The sequence below is a fragment of the Geospiza fortis genome, unplaced genomic scaffold, assembly GCF_000277835.1.
Source record: "Geospiza fortis unplaced genomic scaffold, GeoFor_1.0 scaffold35, whole genome shotgun sequence".
In the NCBI taxonomy this organism is placed as follows: Eukaryota; Metazoa; Chordata; class Aves; order Passeriformes; family Thraupidae; genus Geospiza; species Geospiza fortis.
This window is the reverse complement of record NW_005054453.1, coordinates 991234-1014414: the sequence shown is the minus strand read 5'-3', so window position 1 is coordinate 1014414 and position 23181 is coordinate 991234. Positions and strand designations below refer to the sequence as shown.

Below are 23181 nucleotides of genomic sequence, written 5' to 3'. Positions count from 1 at the left end.
TAATGTGATCAAGCTCTTGTTCTTGGTTTTCAGAGAAACTTGAGTGCAGTAACATTTTTCAAATCAGCCACATTTTCTCACTTTTACACCAAGGGTATTCACTGGCAAGACAATGCTGGGTACCATAGTGTAGAAAAGTATTTGTTGACTTAGCAGACCTTTTAAAAATCTTTTTGTGACAGATGTATCTCAAATTTTATGTTTTCTGTCCTAAAGGCAATCATTCTTCCTGCTGTCACAAAGCGTCTTCTTTGGTGCAGCACAATAGGGATAAAAAAACTCATTTCAGTCTTAACTTAATTCCATTCTAACAAACTTGCAATGAGGTGGTAATGAACTTGAACTCAGTACAGATTACCTCCTGCATGCTTACACAGATGTTCAAACACAAGACAGATATTTTTGAGACATGGTTCTATTCTGAGAGTGTTTCTCTCTTGAGCAGATTAAACCCTGAAATTTTTTTGCTTGTTGATGCAGCTAATACAGTAACACCATTTGGAGTTCACCTCCTAGGTTTGAATTAGGTCTACATAAATTCATACCCAAAAGAAGAAGAAATGATCATCATGATTATCAGGATGAGATCCATTCTAGCAAATAATAGGTTGGTAAGATAAAGAGACTGATCCTCTGATCAGACCAATCAGAACTGTTTGGAAAGCAAAACTCACACATGTTCCATAGTCCCAGCTGTGCAGTCCAGTGAGTACTGTGTTGATAACAGCAACCATCTTCCTCAAGTGCTTTGAATTTTGACGAGTTTTTCTTTTTCAAAATACTGGCTTGTGCCCCATACACATACTACATTCATGGACAAAAAGCCAAATAATAATAATTTTTATTTTACGTGAACTAAAATTGTAATAGCTCTAGCAAAGTCAAAAGAATGACGCCAGCAAACACTGGCTAGAAATTTGCTGTCAGAGGTCTGTGGTGAGCCTTGTTCCATGCCCTGCTCTAAGCAGCTTCAGCAGCTGTGTGCCAAGTAGGGAAGGGAATGCAGATCTTTATGATGCTGTCATCAGTCCTTTCTGGCCAGTCTGCTCTCCACTAACAGTCCACACCAAGAGTTAAATTAAAAAGCAACTTCTCCCCATGCATTCAGCTTTTCAGGCACAGATGAGATATGGTCCTCCCCAAATGTGGCTCTCTGTGGTGAGGACTTCACTGATCTCTATGCTAATGTGTAACCCGATGGAATAATGGGTCCACACTGGGCTAGGAAAAGTCTAAAAACCTTTCTTCAGACAGGACCAACACCTGATATTACTGTGGGCTGCTTTATGCAAATACTACAGCTTCATTATTATTGCACCACAAAATGCATTAGGCATCCAATTTCCTTTGTAAATGAAGCAATATATTACTTCAATAGCTACTTTTGAAGCGTTCTGCAACTTAAAACCACAGATGTTAAAACTATTGGAATTAAATGAACCCCCTCTGAATTGTAATCCTTGAATAGACAAGAAGGGTTTTTTTTAATTATAATGTTTATTAAATTAAAAATATACTACAATGGAGTTGAAAAAGTCAAATGATCTTATAGGGCAAAAATAAAAACTTGAAGCTCGCTATCCATACTCCATTGGGTATGGAATGCCAAAAGAGAAATAAAATACATTTAATCTTGTTGCAAAGCCTAATGTTCTGTACCACATCATAATGTAGCCCAAAACTGACAATTCCTGGCTCATAAATCTCTTGTTTTTCTTTTATTCACACTATAGACAAAAATCAAGTCTGTCCTTCAAAAATACTCTGTCATCAAGTGAGCTTGAAAGTTTATGTTGTTATCCATCATGTTATCCATGCTGGAGATAAAATCTAGGCTTATGAGGTTCATTTTTTAGGGGATACAGTGGCAGTGCAAGTATGGGCTGGAGATTATAAAGCTATTTGAAGATGAGATGGAAAAAACATTGGGCAATTGGCATTGGAGAAGTTATTTCCAAAGACCACCGAATTCAGTGCAACACTTAAAATCAAGCTGTTTCTGTCATAAAACTTTAGATACCTATTGTATGAATGCCCAGTTAAGGACTCAAGTTGCCAATACTCTCCTGGGGAGGATGGTTAGTAGCCTGATTGAGGGGCCCTGAATCATCCTGAGGATGTTCCTTAGAAGCAGAGGAAGCCTGGGCTGTTAAATTTGGCACCCAAAGACTTGCCACTCATGGTTAGGGAACGTTGCCTTTTAAAGGAGTTGGATCAGATCTCAGAAGTGTGTTCTGTAGTTATCATGGTAAATACCTGAAGGTAAAATAAAGGTATGAGGGCAAAACTTAGCATGAGGAAAATTTTGCTGACATCGGAACCTGATGTGCTTTTAAACATATGATTGTCACTAGACACGAATTTATTTATTATCATGAGGTCAAGGAAGCCAGAAGTTATTAGAAAGAAGAAATGTGTAAGAAACTAAATGTGTACTGTTCAGTTACTCTTTAAACTTTAGCTGCTACAACATACAGGCTGCTTCCTTTGCTTTTTTGCTCAATTCATATGACAACTACTGCATGCTTTGATAACTACTCCACTTTGGTTGCTTTCCTTGTTCACATAGACAGCAGTAGCCATTAAGCAATGTGTGCCCTTATCCTAAATTGTTGTTTATTTTCATAGAAAAACTTTATTTGATAGCTCTTCCGGACAAAGTTACTTTAGCTTGCATAATTTCAGCAACATTACAAATTCTGGAAATATTTTGCCATTTTGAGTAGATACAGGTGCAGAAGTTATACTTCTATACTGAAGAACACTTTTTCAGTATTTCATTAAATGTTGCTCTAGTTTTTTTACCATTGTGATTTGATGTGTTTATTTTTGAAAAAGAACTTATAATCAGAGTTCCTTAGTAAAAATATGCAGCTAATAATTTGAATGAATGGGAGGGAGAGGAAGGTTTCTAAATAAAGTATGCCCTATTTATGGAAGCAAGTGTTTGGTAGAGAGCTCTTTCTTTGCCCTCAGGTTGTCTGTTGCTTCTTCAGTTGTTAAATCACTCTGTACTCGAGAGAACATTATTGGTCGAATCTAAACCCATTATTTTTCCACTGAAATTTCCATTATCTGTGAGCAATTCCATCTTGGGGAGGATTATAACATTTTTCATATTCTGTAGTGTTCTGCATGTGTTTCATTACTGTGCACCATGCAGGGGAAAATGTCATTTATTATTTCATACATAAAAATACTCTGTCTGCATTGATGAGCACTCTTGTCTGACAAGTGCAGCTGCTGGCCTGCACTCACATGTCTTTAGCTTTATTTGAATCCCATATCTGCCATCATTAACAATTCGTGCAAGCGGGAAAAGCAAAGGAAATAGTTCAAGGAATTCAGAGTGCTTGCTTTAACCAACTCATGTTCTAAGAGAGTAGGAGGGATATTATGAACCACGTGGTACATAAACAGTGCACAAGCCAACCCTGTCCCCTGTGTACATTAATGAGATAACAAGAGATGCCTGTAGCTCAGCAAAGATAATATTTTTAAAATTGCTTTTGCTGTTTAATTGCAGGTTTTGTGTTTTATAGATTTTATTTAAGCTGTCAGTAGCTGTACATTAATAGCATAATTAACAAACAGAGAATTGAATACTAATAAAAAGAGACAAGTGGACTAATTTCCGTCCACGTGTATAGCAGGCTCTGACAAGATGATGTGAACTGATAATAAGTTTTTAATAAAGGGTAATTGAGAATAAAGCTATAAGAATAGTTGAGATCTTAAAAAAAAAAAAACGAAATTGTTTAGTTACCAGAAGCCTGTAAGTGCTGTCCAACAGACACAGAAGCTCAGGATTATCCAAAAAACAGGGACAGAATCAGGCTTTTCAGACGTTTTTGGAGAGTGGCTGCACTTTTTCATAGTGCACTGGCAATGAGCAAGTGCTAGAGAGGACTGTGAGTGCTGACATCCCTCACTCACCTGGAAAGGCAGTATTATTCCTAATGAGGTTAATGTGGAGTGAGTTGCAATATAATTGAAGGGCATTAGCATTTATTAGAAATTAAAAAGAAAGTGGAATTCCTCAAGGCCTGACATTTGGAGAGGATGAAATGTTTCTCATTAACAACCTATGTGCTTTTTGGCTGCACTGTAGATTTTTCTGTATGAACACCTGGCCTCTGGCTCATATTTATTCGATCCAAACACCTGAAGCATATGAATAAGTGTTATTGGTTTTCCTAGTGATTAAAGAAAGCATGGCCAGAAACATGAGCAATACCAGGATGTAATGTGTCTCAGACACATTATGTATATGAATGTAGTACAAATGTAATATGAATGTAATCTTCTATACATATAAGAATATAGTTGAGAACTGTATTCTTATAAAGAGAGTGTAAAATCGGAGGCACTGGCATTGCCCCCAACACAGCCTCAATCTGTGTAGTCTAATATTTTGCAATTATTTCAAAATACAGGGTTTTTCTGGAAAATTGGAGCAGTGTTTATCTAAAGTCGGAGCACCGTGAGATGATGAAACTCTGAAATGTTCCTTAAACAGTTTTCCTTCCAGTGCACATAACAAGCAGCGCATATAATACAGTAGAAAAATGCACTGTGGACAAAGATCACTCTCCACCATCCCAGTGAGAGATTTATACCCACTTGCTACCTTCTGTGTCCCATCCTGGGGAAGGAAGGAAATACTCCAACATTGCTATTGACATGCTGCTTCTTCAGAAGAAAATAATAATGGATGAATGTTTCCCACAAAATCTTGGATGTTTCCAATTTTTTTTATGTTTTGGATTTCTCATAGGAAAGCACCCTCTTTTCCCAATTACAAGCATTTTAAAATAGCATCCATTCCACTTACTTGTGATTGCAATTGCCACCAAATGTGGAAAGCCCCATTGCTGTTCTGCTTGGCAGTTGCATATGTGGCTTGCTGAGCATGTGCTTGGGAACATTCATTGTTAAAATATCTCAAATCCAGAGACTCCAAAGTTTCAGGAATTGGCAGATTCTGTAGAAGGTCCCAAGGCATTGTAGCTTAAACTCCGGTGATAATGTTTCCACACTACTGGTCATGTGCTTGAGAGAACAGTATGCAACACAGGAAAGACTGACTTTATAAAAAAATTAATATGTATCTGATAGTTCAGTCCAGGTCAGGAAGTAAATTGCCATTTTTTTCATCTGTCAGAGACTTAGCTCATGGTTAAGTGATGCTGACAGTGTAGTGAACTCCTCTGCTGCTCAGGGAGTCCTGAGCATAGTTCATAGAGCTTATCCTGAGAACTGCATCTTTGATCTTTGGCAAACTGACAATTACTGTTACTGCACTGAGCAAAACCATGTCCTTCAGCTCTTTGTAACAGTAAGAAAAATGTAGTGTTATTACAGAGAGGAAGATATTTGCACCTGTGTTATAAATTATTTACTCCTTTCTGCCAGCAAAGATTTAGGAATGCAGAAGGTAAATATATGGCTTATTGAATTTTTAGTCTTTAGTGATCTCAAATCTTCCGAAAGTCTTTTTTTTTCCTTGATACTGGGGGCAAAACAGTATGGGCTTTCATCTCTTTATTCTCCCTGTCAGTGCAGCGGTATTTTTGCTTAAAAAGTGAATCTGTGCTAATATTGTCTTTGTGAGATACAATGGACTTCTTAAAAAATCTGCAGTAGCATTCAAATAAAACAACCAAAGAGAAAATGCTTGTATTCAATATTGTTTAAAAGATTTCAGTTTCAGTTCTCCTCCTTGGTAATTGGGTGAAGAACAGACTCCAAAATTTCAGCCATCTTCTAGAAAGATACTGAAACAAAACAAGTAAGATGAAAGAATTACATTCACTCCCAATTTCTTATAGAAAGGTTTATTTCTCTAAGTCTCCACATTGCACCTATTAACAGAAAAGACGACAAATGCATTCAAGGCATTTAAATTAGAATTTTACTGAGCCTTGTCATTTGCCTTGAAGGAAGTACATGGAAAAATAGTGTGTTTCTGATTCAAATAGAATTTTCCTTGCGTTTTCCAAAGTTCTCTTAAAATCTACCTGCTAAAGAGAAGAGAAGATGGTTTATTGGTAGTAATGTTGGGATACAATTTTCAGGTTGCTGCAGTCTGCATCCCAGCCTATGCATTTTTTGGATAGGTTGTTTTGGTCAGCTCCCTACCTAACCAAAACAGGGATGCATTTTTTTTTCCTGGTAGCAGCTAAAATCAGATTTAGATGCATTTTTCTTTGTGACTGGGGAATCTATATGTGCACAAATTCACCTTGTATAAATATACCCACATACTGTGTGTGCTGCTGAAAGAACAGCTGGGGTCAGAACAGATAAGATCTCAAACTGGTTTTGTGTTTTTTAAAAAAATGTATCCGTGTGTTAGGTGAAAGTTTTTAATGAACTGGCATTATTTAGCTGAATTATTTAGAGACTAGCAGTTGCCTGTAGTTTATGACTCACACTTTGGTTAATCCCATGAAGAGACTATGTGAGTTGGTGTCATTAATGAAAAGCAGTTGCATTCCTGCTTTCATCTATCTCAAACTAAAGTCTGCTGTTCAGCACCCTCCTCCCTTAAAATACCCAAATTAGGGATGCAACATAGATTAAATAATGTTCTGTTTACACCAGCAGTTCTCTGCCCTTAATTCTGTCATCCTACCCATAGACTTGAACACCTAGAAATGAATAACAGACTTTAAGCTTCATCTTTCACACATGTCTGTTAACTAGTGTAGGAAGCCCTTTCTGCCTCTTAAATCAGCTTTGCTACTTGTCCTCAGCATGGGGAAAAAGACTAAAAAAATTTTTGCCAAAAGAAAAGGGATGACTCACAAAGATTTATTTTCATGGTCAACAGAAAGTATTTAAACCTGATTAGACATATGAAAGAATTTATCATGGATTTATGTTTCACTGTGCTATGTGAGCTAAATGTATAAATACTTTTTCAGTAAAACTTTCTTGCTGTGACAGAAACAGTCTGGAAACAAGTGTGACTCACTAACCAATTATGCCAGTGCCATAACCTTATGGAAGGGAAATGTTGTAGGTATTCAGAGCTTAAGTGAAGGTAAAACCTGTGGGGTTTTGCTTGGTTGTTTCCCTGCACAAAGATACAGACCACATTTGCTTTAGCGTTGGTTGTACATTAGACTGAATTTGAAACCTTGTAAGAGAAGTTTGTCAGGAAAGATTTTGCAATTTTGACCTGAGAAATTCCCATATACATGTAATCCTAATACTTTATAGAAGAGTGACTAGGAAGATTATTAGAACCATATTTTTTGATAGACAGAGAAGCCTTTGTAAAATTGATGTGCAATACTGCAGAGGACTGTTGGTAAAAAGCAGAATGAAATAGCAAATCCTTTCCTTGGAGTATAGTAGAGGTGAAAATCATGTTTCAGAAACTGCTCTGCTGTTTTGACAGGTAAAGAAGAATCTCCTCTGCAAACCCATCACTTTTCAGTTCTGAAGCTAATCTCTCACACAGTCACCACAATGACTTTGCAGGACTTGAAGCTTCTGGCCACACTTGTAAATTGAAAACCTCTGGGGATAGATTCTAGAACATGATCTCAGTCATTTTATACAGTGAAATTATGAAATGTTTCCAGATGCAGTTTTGGCAGATTAAGTGTACTCTCAAGTGATTCCAGGGCAGTCTGGGAGTTGGCATGACCAAGGTACTGTTCCCGTGGGGCAGTATCTGTTGTCCATTTTGGCAGATTGAGGGACACAGGCACAGAAAGTCAACTTGGCTTTGCTGTTCAGCTGCTGAGGGTGAATTTAACCTGCTAATGTAGGTGTCTTAAATGCACCAACGACAAAAACTGTGATTCTAACTGGAATTTTTTCTTTATGTTTCTAATATTTTCACTATAATAATTTTGTCAGTGTTATTTTTTACCATATAGATGCTCTTTAACATTGAGGGAAAAACATTGTTGAAGGCATTCTGTATCAGTCACAAAGGAAAATATTAATTCTTCTGCAATCAGCAGAGATTTCGAAAGTGCTAAGATTAGCACTGGTAGAGATGTATATTACCCAGTAGCATGTTTTATGCATATTAGATATAAAGCTTGAAACTGCCCTTTTTCCATCTATTCTTCGGAGTTAATTGTATGTTAAAAAGTAAACACAGACAAGTAGTAGGGGTGTTGCTCTGTGGTGAACCAACAATTTGGGAGATGTTTCCATAGCCCAAAGCTGGAGTGAGTTGTGCTGTTTTGTTGCCTGCAGTGCAGGGTATGTGCCTCTTTCACTTGCTCTGGGAAATCCAAACACAGCTGAGCTGATAAAATAGGTCATAAATTTGCACATTTATAATTATTTTGACTTCAAGGAGAACACATACACAGCAGAGCAAAAGAGCAACTGTGTAAATTGAATTTTGACTTCAGCATTCTTTCCAAAGGATCTCTGTCTGTCCATGTGAGCACATTAGACAACAGGGTTTTCCTGGATATGGTTGTGTGGCTGTAAGGCCAAGTGTCTCCTTGCCTGTTATTAAATACTGCTGCAAGAGGGTTGCTTTGTTAATCTGTTGCTCTGTACTGAATTGTTAAGGCCTGTTCGTAATAGCGCTTAAAATCTGTGCCCTGTCCACCACTGAGCCTCCAGTAGCTTGCTGTCTCTGACCACCTCCTCAAAATTGAATTTTTAGCTCTGTACAGACTGAAACTTCATCATAGTTTTGAGCTCAAACCCCACAGTTACTTCACAATAGCTGTTTTTTTCAAGATCTAGGTGTCTTATCATCATGACTGCACCATGAATCTGCTGCTTGGTCCAACTCAGTGGTCAAGCCTCATGTTATAGCATATACTTTCCTTTTTATTTCCTAAATAATGCATTAGAAAAGTCATGTGCTATAACTAAGCAAGGAGAGAAGAAAGGAGTACGGAAATAGAGGATGCCAGCACAAGCAACAAGAGTAGGGAAAAACTTGCAGTACAAAAGGTAAAACAGGAGGAGGGAGTTTAGCGTGACAATTTGATAAAACAGATTTGATAAACAGTCTGGGGTTTTTTGTGTGTGTTTAAATAGCAGCTTTCTAAATCACTGACTGAATTCTTCAGTATTCTTAGATCTAAGACTGCTCATCAGTTTCAGCAATTCTAGTTGTTTTGAGCTGAGATTATAGGATCCTGTAAGAAGCAAAAATTGATTTCCAGCATTTTCTACTTTATTTAGTGCCATGTAGATTTGAGGGAAAAAATTGTAAGTTATTAAATGTGTATCAGAAAAAGAATAATTTTAAAGATCATTGATGCAAAAGATGTCTCTGCTGGTTCCCTTCCCTTATCTTCCATTTTGAAACAATGCAGAACCATTGTTTTGTTCTTAAAAATTGTTGGAGGTTTATTGTATCAACTTTATCTTTCAAAATAAAATTTTGTTTCCCAATATTCCTTTATATGTTTTATCTGAGTTCTGCTCTGATACTGAAATCATTCAGGACTAGGCTGATACCTTTTTATTTCCTTCTGCATAATGTTTTATTCTTCTAGATGTGATAGTGCAGCAGCTTCGTAATGGCTAGGAGATGTTCCCAAGGATCCCACCTTTTCTCTTTGAAAAAGTTAGGGCTGCCTTCTTGAACTGTAGTGCTGTACATTGATACAGGTGATTATTCTCTGAAGTGTTTCAGTCAATCCCAGTAACATGTAAAATGTAGAAATTAGGATGCTTTCATTCCAAAAACTTCTTAAGAGAAGCTGCTTCTTGAAAGCTGCTTATGAATTTGACTGTCTTGAAATAAAAAGAATAGGTAAGTTATCAAAACTGTATAAGACTGAGAACTGTTAGCAATCCTTTCTATTTGAAGAAATGTCTCTACTATGATCAGATGGGACTCTAGAGAAGCAACTTACTTTTGCTATTTTTCTGTGTCAGCACTGAAGTTTAACAAGAAAAACACAGCAGGACCAGAAAAACCTTGCTTGAATCTGTCTACAAAAAAAAAGGAAAATTCCCATAAAGCACAAGTGCAGTAGGACATGAATTCAAACTGTAGTCACCACTAGCACATGGGACACCTGTTAATAGAGAGCTGCCTATTTATTCTACCTGAAGAAATCGTGTAGAAGAGTTCAACATTTCCAGTGTTGCTAATAACTGTAGCTGGAAAAGTTCTAAAAAAGAAGCATACATCCCAAAATGTGAACATCATCTCCTCCAAAAACCTTGCTCAGGGACATCAGTGTGACTGATAATCAAAAGCCAAAATGTGCCCTCATGTGTGTGCTTGACTCTCTAAGGACTTGAGAGGCTTTTTCCTCACCCCATTTTCATCATCTCTGCTTCACTACTTTGAGGTTCAAATAATTTATCATCTGAATTTGAAAACAACAAAAAATACCTGCTGTTTTGCCTTTGTCTCATTTGATAAGCATGTAGCAACTCCTAATAGGAGTTCAGGATGATAAAACATCAAATGAGATAGAAGGCAGGCTGAAATGGTTATATTGTCATTAACTTACAGAACCCTTGGCTGCTACAATGTGTTTGTGCTGTGCTGTAGGTCTCAAATGAACAATTTGAGAGTAAATGAATAAAAATCGTATGATAGGTTAGTGGGGTGTTCATGACTCCAGATGTTACAAACTTAGAAGCTTTCACTACTTCTATTAAAATTATTTGTGAAATAGAAACTTGCTGGTTATTTTTCGAGTCTTCTTCCTTGCTTTTGCTGTTGAAGTACAATTTGTGATGGAGATAACGTCTGAAACGATGGCTGTATCTTCACACCTTAGCATGTAGCACTCAGCACTCTGTTCTGGTTGTGCTGTCAGTCAGAAGCCAAATGAATCCAGCTGATAGGGCACCAGTGGGATTTCTGCTGTTTGTAGGGTTGGATGAGCCCGGGGAAGCAATATGATGATGCTGGGTGTAGGTCTTTGTTTAATAGTCACTGCAGAGGACGCTTTAGGGTGTGTGGGAAGGCACTGTCACTGCACTGCATTGAGAAATATTGGCAGACCCTAGCAAGGTATCTGACCCTGATCGAATATTCCTCTTAAATTAAAAGCATATGTAGCTATTCTGCTCAGCTTGTTCTTAGGAAGCTAATAATGGAGTTGGATCCTCTTGCTCTATTTTGAGGACGTCTTATTGAAGCATGCATTGAATGATGTGACTAATTTGTGGAGCAGAAGTGCCTGTGCATCAGCTGTTCACAGTCGTTTTCCTGGGGGGAAGATAGAACTTTTTATGTTAAAAGACACCAATCATTCTTTTCAGCATATCAAAGAACAAATGTACTGTAGGCTTTTCTATTGAAAAAAAATAGAACAAATGGCTTTTGTCTGTATTTTCATCATTACACCTGCATAAATCTCACTGATGCTAATGTGGCTTGTAGCAATGTAGATAAAAGCCAGTCACACTGCCGAGATGTGGAGTCCAACAGAGCAAGGCACACCATGGAAGCAGGAGGGTTCATCCCTGTAGGAACAACCTGCAAGTGTATGACTCAGCCTGCTTGGAATAAACCATAGGTGTGCAAAGCCAAGGCTCTCCAGATTGATGGAAACAATCAATCTGATTAATGCAGTGGCTGTGCAAACTTACTCAATGCTCAACTTTACTGCTGCCCAGATGGATTTCTCCAGAAAAAAAAAGTTTGGGCTCTGCATCCACTCAGCTGTAGGAGCACATACAATGTCTGTGATGGAAGAGATGCAGGGCAAACAAAAATCACCCGGACTCTGTGACTGGGAAGGAAGAGATGGGACTGTGAGGGTTGAGCTGGAGTTCTCATGAATTGTGGGCATAATGGGAGTAAGCTGAAACCTGCAGGCTCACCTTGAAGAGTAGGAAGGGAGTGAGGGGACAGTGTCAAAGGGGCAAACCTGTAGGATGCTGTAGAGATTAAAAAAAAATGAAAACCAGCAAGCAGCAGGTTCTTAAAAGTATATAGAAATACATAATGGAGGACAACATTAACTGGGAGCAATAAAGTCAGTCCTCACAGCTGATCACAAATAGTAAGGTCACTGTGAGCAGAAGAGGAAGGAAGTTCTGTGGGTGGGCCTAGGACAGAGGCATAACTGGGGCAGTCTGATAGACAAACACAGAATTACTTATTTCAGTGTTGACAAGGCCAATAAATCATGCAATTAGCTTAATTTCTTGATAGTTTCTGAGATAATGGCTGCAATAAAGTCTGAGTTCTGCCCAAGTTCTATCCATGGACTCTTGAGATCTGTAGAACAAAAGCAGCAGACACCCTGCCACCAGCAATTACTTTGACCTAGATGAAAATAGCAGGGATTTCATTTTTTTATCTTTTATTTTGCTATTTAAAATAGTGTGTATTGATCCCTTTATTAGTGCAACATACAGATTGAATGTTCAAAGCAAAGAATAAGACTAAGAACTTATTATGGAAGGCTTGTTCGAAAGAGAAATTGGGCAAGGAAAGGTTTTGCTCAACCCCCCTTGCCTAGGGTTCCACCTGCAAATGCAGTTCCTGCACCTCTCTTGCTATCCAAGCTTAAGAAATGTAGCACTGCCCTTTAACACACAAGTCAGAAAGGCAGGCTTTCTGTAAGGTGATGTGGCTGCTGCTGTTTTCAGAGTATCCTTTTCATCTTACCTGGAGCTGTGGGACAGTAATAGATAATGTCTGCCAGCATTTTCTTTCTTGAAAGAAAGAGCATACTTGTGACATGTGCTTCTGAAAGGGCACTGCATTGTCATCTGATATATTTGGATATTCTCAAGTCCACATTAAAAAATGGCAAGTTATCTTTTCATCACAGGATATTCATAGTAAATAGAAAAAAAAAACGTCTTGCCAGTCCTTGCTGCCCAAAGGAAGTCTATAAACAGGACTCCTGAGTGTATGCAAGTAAGCTTCAGAGGAATTGAAGAAGTGTGGTTGAAGTGTGAGTAATTCTACTTAAATCTGTCAAGAATACAAAAGGAAAGCCTGGCAGTGGAAGTATCCCTGTTGCTCTGGTAGGACAATGACCACACAATTCAGTGTGATTCAATAGAACTTCCTTGTAAGTAGATTAGCTCCTCCCTGTGTTGACTGATAAAGATACAAGGTGATTTACTTATGGGAATGTAAGTGCAAGCCTTTAAATAAAAAGAACTGCTGTTGACTTTGAGTCACCAGCACTGATGAATTTTTGAAGTCAATTTACCATCATTTAATACTATTTTAGAAAAGCTGTTAGTGTGTGGCCTTTTCATTTCTGCCAATAAACTTCATAATAGATACTGAAGCAGGACTGGAAAGCCTGTGAACACCATGGAGACATTATTTGTTCAGTGTTGCATTATGACATACTCATGATCTTTTTTTCTTTGCTTCCTTAACTTTTTTTTTTAACCTCCTTATTTCATTTCTGTTCAGTGTGTGTGTTCATTTTAGTGATAGTGTAGTTCATTGTGGAAGTGATTTAATGTTCACTTGTTAATACTACTCCAAGGCACCTAGTAGCATTAGTATGTTAGTAGCCACCCAGTCATCATGCTTCCCATGTCAGCTGTAGAACACAAAAGTTATACTGGAAGTACTTAGATAAATCTATTTCATCAAAATGGCTGTGTACTTTCACTTTGTGAGAATACCTGCGTGTTGGCTTTCTTTGCTGCTTAAATGCTGTTCTATCTGTTCCTAACTTCCCCTGTTTAACAGCAGACAAACCCAGGGAGCACTGAATGAATCGGATGATCCCGAAACAGGCTGTCTAACTGATAACAAGCCAACTTCTCGACACTTCTATCCTGTCGCCTTGCTGCTTGTCAGCTCACACTTGCTGGTTGTCTGGCTTATTTTAAGTCTTGCTTTGCTATTAGCCAAATATCAATAAACTTTACTTGTGTTCCTTTCTTTTCTACAAACAGCAACAAACTAACTCTAGAAAAAAAGAATCATGTTGTAATATTTCTACAGTCTCAGACCCCAAGGATTCATCTTTAAGATTCCAATGTCTGAAATGTTCTGTGTTTTCATTCTTTTTTTCTGAACTCCGAGAAGTATACTATGCATTAAGTGAATTGATTTGCTCTTTCTGTTCATGGTAAAGCTTTCCCACTGTAATTAGCGCAAAGAAAGCCCACTTACAATGCTGTCACTGTATAGAAGTTGTGGAATCCTGAATGCTTGAACCCCTCTTTCCAGAGTAATTAGTCTGACAAAAAAAAAAAAATTTGCACAACACAAACTAACCCCTAGACAAATATGGCAGGGCGATGGTTTGTGAGACTTATCTTTCGTTGTGTTTTTTCATTGTAACTAGCTGATGGGATTGTTTTCGTTTAATAAATTATTATTACTTTGCTACAACTAACCCTTTTCTGTCGAGTAAATAGAATATACTAAGTTCTGTTTTGTAATGAAATTAGCCTGTTTGTAATTGTTGCTTTAGTTGCTTTTGCTTTCAATACAGTTTTATATTCTTTTTAACAAAGTCCTGTTTATGTCTTGGTGCACCACTTTGGCACTTGTGACTTTTGTACTGTATGTGAACGAACATCCTTCCTTTGTAAAGCGGAGAGGTGGATTGGGCTGTTTGAAAAGCCATTCTCTCTTTTTTTCATTGCAAAGCTGAACATACAGAAAATGAAGCAGAGATGAAACTTTCCTTCATGAATCTCTAGGGCCAGACTTAATAAAATTCCTTATTCCTAGAATGCGCATTTTAAGGCAATGTATACTCACACATATATAGCAAATCAATTGAAAAAAAAAGGTATGAAAAGGTTTAAAAGGCAAATATATTTCTGGAATTAGAACAAAATGTATTGTTAAAGTATTTAAATTTTTTTACTGAACTTTAAACCGCAAGGGCAGATATATTAGAGGGGATGGAAAATCTTATCACCTATTTCTGAGGGCAATAACTGTACTGGGCCTGGCCTTGGATTTAATTCTGTAAGATGTATCATCACTCATGGAAAACAAAAATGTAGAGTTGAATCCTTGTTATTTTTACTTCAACTGTTGCTGAAACTCTGCAATGAACAAATAAAGCATATTTATTTATTCTATGTTTCATGAAGTTGTACTTTTTCCCCCTTTCACTAGAGAAGGATGCCGCATAGAGAATGTTCTGAAGAATGTCAAATGCAGAAAGTATGCATTCAACATGATACAGCTGATGGCTTTCCCAAAGTACTACAGACCTCCAGAGGGGACATATGGAAAAGCTGACACCTAAGTTTAACAAAAGTGTAATCAGGAGCAGATATCATGCCAATTAGTGAATATAACAACTGCTGTTTATGGCGTATGAATTGGGAATGTATAACCAGTGGAGGTGTTATTTTTATCAGGTTTTATCATTTTACACTGAAATTAATCTGATTAGTCATTATGAAATAAATACCATGAAAAAGCAATGGACTGGATATTCTGAAAATCAAATATATTCAACTTACCTTTGTGAAATTGAAGCTTAGTACGACTCATAAGCCAGTTGGAATTAGTTTCTGGGGTCATTTGATGGAAGATTAAATAGGGAAATGGCATTTGCTGTAGGAACAGAGATTAGTAATCTGGAAGGTGGCATTCTGACTCCAAACCAAACCCTGAGATTTGATTTAAGGGGTCTCTTACTGCTGGAAAAGGTGTTTTCTGTAACCAGCAGAGCACTGACATCTTGATCACTAATGATTAAACCCTTCACAGAAATGTTTATGAAAGATGCTAATGTTAATACCTGGGCTAAATATAATTTTGGTAATTACAATTAGCTTCTTTACATAAGCATGGTAACTTCATAATATGTTTTTAATAATTGCAGACTTTAATTCCAGTAATTCCATTTTGATTCCCTGTGGTTCATTTAGATGTATCACTCTTGGTTTTCTGTACCCCAGCCAAATACCACTTATGTCACTTTCACATAAATCACACTGAAATCAGGACGATTAATTCCTCAAGTAATGGGACCTGAATTTGACCTCCTATTTAGTGTAAACCCTTAAAAGCAAATTTTCTTTAATGCTAGGGAAAATAAGTTGTATATACAGGAGTTAATGTATCTTTAGACTCTGAAAACTTGTATGTTATTAGAAAGCCTAAAATAAATGTTATGAGTAAACTGCTGCACTAGGACTAGTTAGCCACTGCAGCTGATTTATATCCAATTTGTAATGCTGCAGGTAGACACTCTAGGATGAAGAGCAATCAGCTTTAAAAATGAATGTTAATGCTCTGCCAGCTTGTGTTAATCCTGAAATTTGTCTTGCAAAGAGCATTTGTGTTTTCTAATTGTGTCTATTTACTACCTTCTTCTGCCCCCCAGAGAGGAATACAATTGAAAATTCCCAAGTATTCACTGGTTACTGACCTTTATGTAATGCCTTCTTTTTATATCTAGAGCAGAAGTATGAGAAATGTAGCCTAATGAAACTACCCTGGGAATTTGAGCATCTGTAGGAAATTGTAATTGCCATGGATAAAGAAGTAAATCTTTCCTTACTCCTATGGAAGTCAAAGAAATATCTATATACCATGACTTTTAATTTGTTCTTTTTATTCCATTAATACTCATTACTGGGTATAAATCTGTAACTATACCAGAATTTAAGAGCCTGATTCTGCAAATTCTATTTGGGTGATCCATGGAACTGATCTATCATTTGGCTAAAATTAAATCCATCTTGTATATTTGCAAGATCAGGCTTTGGAGTTTGTAGGAAAACATCAGAAAGAGACCCTTGTTCTAATACTCATTGACTTCAATGGAGCCAGAAATTCACCTATACAATATATTAACTAATTGGAACTTTTTTTTCCAAGAAAAGTAGATAATGTAAGTAGTGTTTTGGTGCATTAGTTTTTTATTTCTATTATATAATATGCTGTCATTAATTGCTTCCTTTTTTTTGGAATGTATTACTTCAGTATATGTCAGAAGAGTTGACAATGCATCACAGATAAGCTCAGACTGATAAGAACACAATGCCTTGATTTCTTCTTGTCATGTACCACTAGAAGTGGACAATACTCATTGGGTGGCTGGATATGTGCATAAATTAGTGTTTGTCTATTAATATAATGCAGCTGATCTGTGTGAAACTTTTTTGTGAATTTATGGAACATAATCCTTCCTAGAAAAGTAATTTTTCTTCTGTCAGGCTGCTGCACTAACCCTCACTATATACATGTTTATTATTAGCTTAAAAAAGCCCTACATATGCAGTTTGGAGATAGTGATAAATGGGTCTCTGAAATAACCCCCAGGTATGCAGCAGAGAATGCCAACCATTGCACAGTAATTCTGAAACTCTCTGTAAAAATCTCAGTGGAGATGGTGTTCTTTGCTGGGTGCTATAGGTACCTAGACTTCTTTATCTGAGTCCCATTGGCATTCTGTCAAATTATAAAAATATGAAATTATTCTAGATTTTCTTGTCAGGAAAATAGTCTTTCAAGATTTTGCCTGAGCATTTTAATCCTGTCCAGGCTCTAAGTTGCTGTTCTCACTACCATGTTATTTTTTGTGTTGAAATTGTTTTTCACGCTGAAGCCATGGATTTGATGAGGAGAAAGAAAAAATGGCACTGGATTACTATCCTTTTTGTTTTAACAACCATTCACAGTATGTTCTTGTGAAATTAAATAAATCTCTTATTTGCTAAAGATAATTAATTAGACAAAACCACAAATACATCAGTCAGCTGCAGCGAAGCCTCATGCTTGGGCCATTACAGAAGAGTTGGCTGAGTTCTGTGCTAAATAGTACTGAAATTTTTCTCACTAATATTTAGATTGGAACATCTTGTTGTAGGTCAGGAGAGCTTTGGAGCAAAACAGGCCCAAATGTTTTGTTGTTTGGCCAGTGCCCGCTGGGGGCTACGGTGGTCCCTGTGGGCAAAGGCTGTGCCATCAGCTGACCATGGATTCAAAAGTTTTGGTTTTTCTGGTTGGCCTTTTATGAAGAAACAAAGAGGGGTTTGCTGCAGGTTGATGGTTGTGTTATGTGGAGTACGTTTAGTCTTTGTAGCAGCTGCTTCCAGCCCTGTGGGTTGTTGGAATGGCTAACAGAGGAGTCAAATCATCCTGGGGGTCTTGCACATTATCTTCTAGCTCACTGTGGATTTCAGACAAGTAAAACTACACAACTTAATTTTTATAAGCAAACTACATTGTTTGTCTTGCAGAGGGATAAGGTAAGCAGAGTGAATTTGATGGTGGCTTTGCAAGAACTGTTCCATAAGTGCTCTCTTAAAACTTCTGTAAGGTATGAAATAATCTGCTTTTAGAGGAGGGCAGCTCTCAAGGGCTAGAAAATGAAAATTCAAAAATACATCTGGCATCTAGAGCCAAATCTGTCTTACAGATGATATTATTTGTAGAAATCAAATCAGGATCAGGATCTGTCTTGAGGAATCCTGAAATAAGGGCTTCTAGCTTTCGATATTTGTACAATGCATCACACACTTACATGGGGGTTTTGTACCACAGAGTAGTGACTAAATGGAGAGCTAGTCTAAAATAACTAAAAACATAAGGAAAGGAATGTTAAAGTATTTTTCCCCAGAAATGATTGTAATAGTGTTATACTACATGTCTATGAGTGACATTATATTATCTATTGTTTATAATACACGTCTATGACTGACATTAAGCAGGCAGGTCTTTTTTTCTGAAGTCTTTTGAGGAATTTAAAATACATTCTGATTAATGTTTATACTTTGGCTTTTATGGAGCAATTAGAAAGCAAAAATTTTTAATTATGTTATCTGATTTTTGTCTATGTGAAGCTATGTATTTTGATGGAATCCTAGCAATGTCTGTGTTATAAAGAATAAATAATTTAGGAGGACAGCTAAAACAAAATATTAACTGGGAAGTAGCCTTAATGAAGCCCTTTGCAAGGTTAATTTTTTTCTGTCTGAATTTTGTCATTACATAAGTGAAATGAGGAAATTAACAAACAATTTTGTGTCTAAATCAATCTCTCCTGATGAAAATCCACTTAGTTGCAGTGGAATAACTTGTGATGATATTCAAATCTTCACTAGTAATTTTGGTATAAAGAAGTGCAACACTTCATTCTGAAGCCTACTCTATAATATGCCTATTAAAAGTTTCAGGAAAAAAATATTTTTATTTCTAGATTAAACACAAGTTCCAAGAAATCCTCTGGTCCATTTTAAAAAAAGCATAAAATGCACTGAACGTCAACCAGTGTAATAAAGAAAGGAATTGCATTGGAAACTATGCAGCAAAATTACCTGTGTGAATTAATGTATGTAATCACTTAACGTTCTTATATGTACATTGTGTCAGTTGCTTGTGTTGTAAACTTGAAACCATTGATATCTATATTTATGCTCTTTTTTATTATAAAGTGCACTGTATAGGTAGTGCCATGAGACATGTTTGCATCTTGCTTTTCACTTCCTTGCAGCTTAAAAGCAGATGTTTACAATGGAGATGCTTTAAAGTAATTTGCTGTTCTTGAAAACACAAACTTACCTTGTATATTGCATGTTTACCAAAAAATTCATACAAATGCTTTTTCAGAGAGAAAAAAATCAAAGACTTCAGTCCTTAAAACACTGGGGTTTTTTACCTTAGCCATGAAACACCTCAACTGTTGTGTTGCCAAGCATTTGGCTTGCACTCTGCAGGACTCAAACATTTCTTTTCTCTTTCTTTCACAGCATCTGCTGATTAAGTAATATAACAGCCATGACTATCAGCATGATACTCATGATCCAAGTTAAAAACTTACATTTGCTCAGATATGAGCAAAGACTTCAGGATAAATAAACTATAAGACACTTGTGAACCAGTGTCTCCCTATTCCAAAGTGCTGAAACATAAGGCACAGGATTTGTGTGCTGACTGGGAAAAAGAGTTACAGTTGGAGTCTATGATAAAAGAGTGCCCAGGACATGGCAGGTTCAGAGCAGTGAGATTTGGACCACGCTGCAGTGGTGTTTGATTACTCTTTCCATGCATGCAAAACACTTTAAAAGTGTTCAGCACTTCTGTTTATGAATGGTCTGACTTTAAAACTTCTAAAATCCCAAATTACTTTGGTACTTGTTTTCCTTTTGTGTAGCTGTTCCTTGTGATGTTCCTGTCTTACATTCTGGAGCACACAGGGCTGTGTATAAGTAACATTAACAGGACTTCAGTCCGCAGCATGTGTTTGTCCAGAGAAGCAAAGCACAACTATAGGAATTCAATGCTTTTTTTATTTCAGGGTTTATCATTTTTGTTTCATTGCTGTCTGTAAGCCATGTCCATTGTACACTATGTGTATATTTTTTATTTAAATAAATTTATTGTTTATTTTTTATGTTTCTGACTTTTTTGTTCGTTATTCATTCTTCATTGTCATTGCGGTGGTGTTGCCCAGAGGGAGGATTGTCCATGCTGATGAGAGAGTGTTCCCTCCTAAAGGAGTTGGTGGAAGCCCACTCACAGGTCTCATCACCTCTAGGAGCAAGGATTTAAGAAAAGTTCTCAAACAACATTTAAAAGCCTGGAATGGGCAAAAATTACTAGTTCATATTCTTCTTAGTCTTACCATAACTTTCATCTTGGAACCAGGTGGGTCATGCATTTTCTATTTCAAAGCAAACAAAACATTCACACGCCCATAAGGAAATCCCTTTCACATAACTGTTGGTCTTTAATTCAGGCGGGCTCAACGCTTTTCGTAATGAAGACTTTTAAAAAGGTGATGTGTCATGCTCTGTCTGGTATTACATCTTCACCATCTCAGTGAATTATTTCCTTGGGAAATAATTATGGGTTGCTTCTGTGCTGTTTTCTTGAGTTTCTGTTGGAATCTGGATTTATTATATGATCTCTCACCCCAATGAAAGGTAAGTTCGCCATGGTTGGCTGAAATGTAGCAAACAGATCTTCCTTTTGGGTATATGATAAAATGTGGCTCATCTGTACTATGAGTACTATGAGTAGAAGGTGGTTGCATAATTTAGTATCTCTATTTATATGTTATCACTTTTAGTTTTACTAAAATCTATTTAGTGAGATTTTAATGACTTGCAGAGTTCTTGATAACCTTTAGAAAACACTGGGAATTACTGCTTCTTTGGAAATAAGTTAAAAAGCTGTTAGCATTCAGCTAACAGGAGCTTAGGAATTTTGTCTCTTGCTAATAAAAGTGAAAGTATTTTAAAATTACTTTGTCTCACTTTGCATGTTTATGGATTTTATTTTCCTCGTAAACTGGGAGCCACTTTCTTCTCACAACAATGTAAGAGAGAAAAGGAGAAAGAACCTACAGCTGAAGTGAGATGATAGAATAATGTGATAGTAAAAATATGTTTTCACCGATTCCCTTTCCAATGTTACTTCAGAGCATGCTTGAGTATATGACATAATATTTCTGAGCCACAGTCTGCAGGGTTCTACACTGGGCTGACCATTGCTGCCAGTCAGAGAATGTGTTCACAAATGCTGCTTCTGCTAGGTGAGAGCTTTCCTGTAAGTGACAAATCCTGTGCAAATCACAGCCTTCAATAGGTATGTGACAGATGCTCTTTATGTAATTAAGGACAAGAAGGTTCTAGATGCAAACTAGACTGTGTGCTGTTTGCTATGCCTAACTAAATAGACCCTTTGCATTTCTGTGTAGGCTGTCTGTGCCCAGTCCTAACCCAGTACATAAATGAGAAGTACACTTGCTCTGCTGCAGGGAAAATCCTTGACAGTATTAGAGGAGTAGATGTAAACTGCTTCTAAATAACCTGGGATAAGAAGCTGAATTGAAAGATTTCTTCTGTGTGTTTGTTTACATGTATATACATACATGTTATATTTACATTTTAATATTTTTTATATGTTGTAGGATAGGAAAGGGCAGTGACATATGATCAGTTGAAATATGGAACTTGTGGTATTTCTAGCAATCAAATACGGTTTTGCTATATAATAAGTAGCTGATGCTAATGAACTTGTGCACAGAAGGAAATATATGCCATCAACACAGTCTCTTTAGAAGGACTTTTTTAGTGGAGTAAAATATTCAAAAGCATCTCAATGGGATCTGGTTTTGTTAGTATGATCTAATACCCAACTTTCTTGGGCACTTATCAGCATTTAAAAAACATCACATAAATAGGAGCTTAAGTCTGGTTTCCTATTTAAATCGAGGTAGATTCTCAATACTCTCTATTTGAATTTAACTTCTCTCTGGTATGAAATATTACAGTCTGGCTTTTCCTATTTTTCAAAGATCAAAGTACCACGAAATAGTGGACAAGGTTGTGTCAAAGAATGTATATAAATGGAGTCATCTGACTTGTATCTGCTTGCAGATGGAAACCTAAAGTCTTAGTGACAGAAATGAGACTGACATTACTGTGGTTAACATCCGGACTGGTTTCCAGCAGCCAAATTCTGCTGCCTGCTCTGTAATATGGCAGCTCTCAGCCAGGCTCAGCTGGAACTCAGTGATCCTAAAAGAACTTCCCAATAAATCCCAGGCTTCTTACCCCTCAGCAACATGAATTATGTTCTGGTGTTGGGGATTAATGGGCAAACACAACTGTCCCCCATCACCCCATCACTGCATCATGGCAGGTGGGTTCTCTTTTCAGAAAACAGCTGTGTTGTGGTGGTTATGTGGGGGAACTCAGGGTTCAGCTCGTGGGATATATGTGAAACACCCAGCAGATAAACATGTAATAAAAAATAAGAACACAAATAATAAAATCGGGGGCCAAAGAGATACAAACTAGCTAAGGAAGGTTGTGTTTAAGCTCTGCATTTTAGACTGCATTCAACTTTTGTCTTCAACTGAGATGTTCTTGGAGTTGGAAGATTTTGCTGGTTTGTGACTGTGGTAGCAGCTACAATAGATATAGACTACAGGATTATCAACATAAAAATAACCTTGAACAAATAACAGGATTGTTGTAAGGGCTGTTGCTGATTGGCCAAACAGGTATTGTGCACAAACATTCTCATACAGGCAAAATTATTTTGAGGGAAAAATGGTTGTACCACTTTGTACATTCTGCCAACAGCAAGGGAAGAGGACAGTGCTCAGCTGAGAAGGTAAGGAGTGTAACAACGCATCAAGGTTTTATGCTTTTTTTATGATAGATAAAAATTGTAATCCAAAGATTACAAAACATTTTAAAGGTTGATTGCAAGTCCTAATGTAAATAGAAATTACTTGCTTCTAAGTACTTTTAATTAAGTTTAAATAGGTTAATTATTTACACTGTTCAACAGGAATA

At 37.0% G+C, this 23181-nt stretch overlaps 1 protein-coding gene across 2 annotated transcripts in view; it reads left to right on the top strand.

Moving 5' to 3' along the window:
• Positions 1-17756, top strand: part of INPP4B (inositol polyphosphate-4-phosphatase type II B) — a 192201-nt gene extending 174445 nt beyond the window's left edge. The window contains exon 23 of one of the 2 annotated variants that reach the window (XM_005427765.2): positions 15029-17756. In XM_005427765.2, coding sequence (XP_005427822.1) covers positions 15029-15161 — 133 coding nt within the window. In that variant the 3' untranslated portion in view covers positions 15162-17756. Of the gene's footprint in view, positions 1-13636; positions 13915-15028 lie in introns of those variants that run through there. The other variant, XM_031062590.1, reaches the window with a different exon arrangement.
• Positions 17757-23181: the final 5425 nt, after the last annotated feature.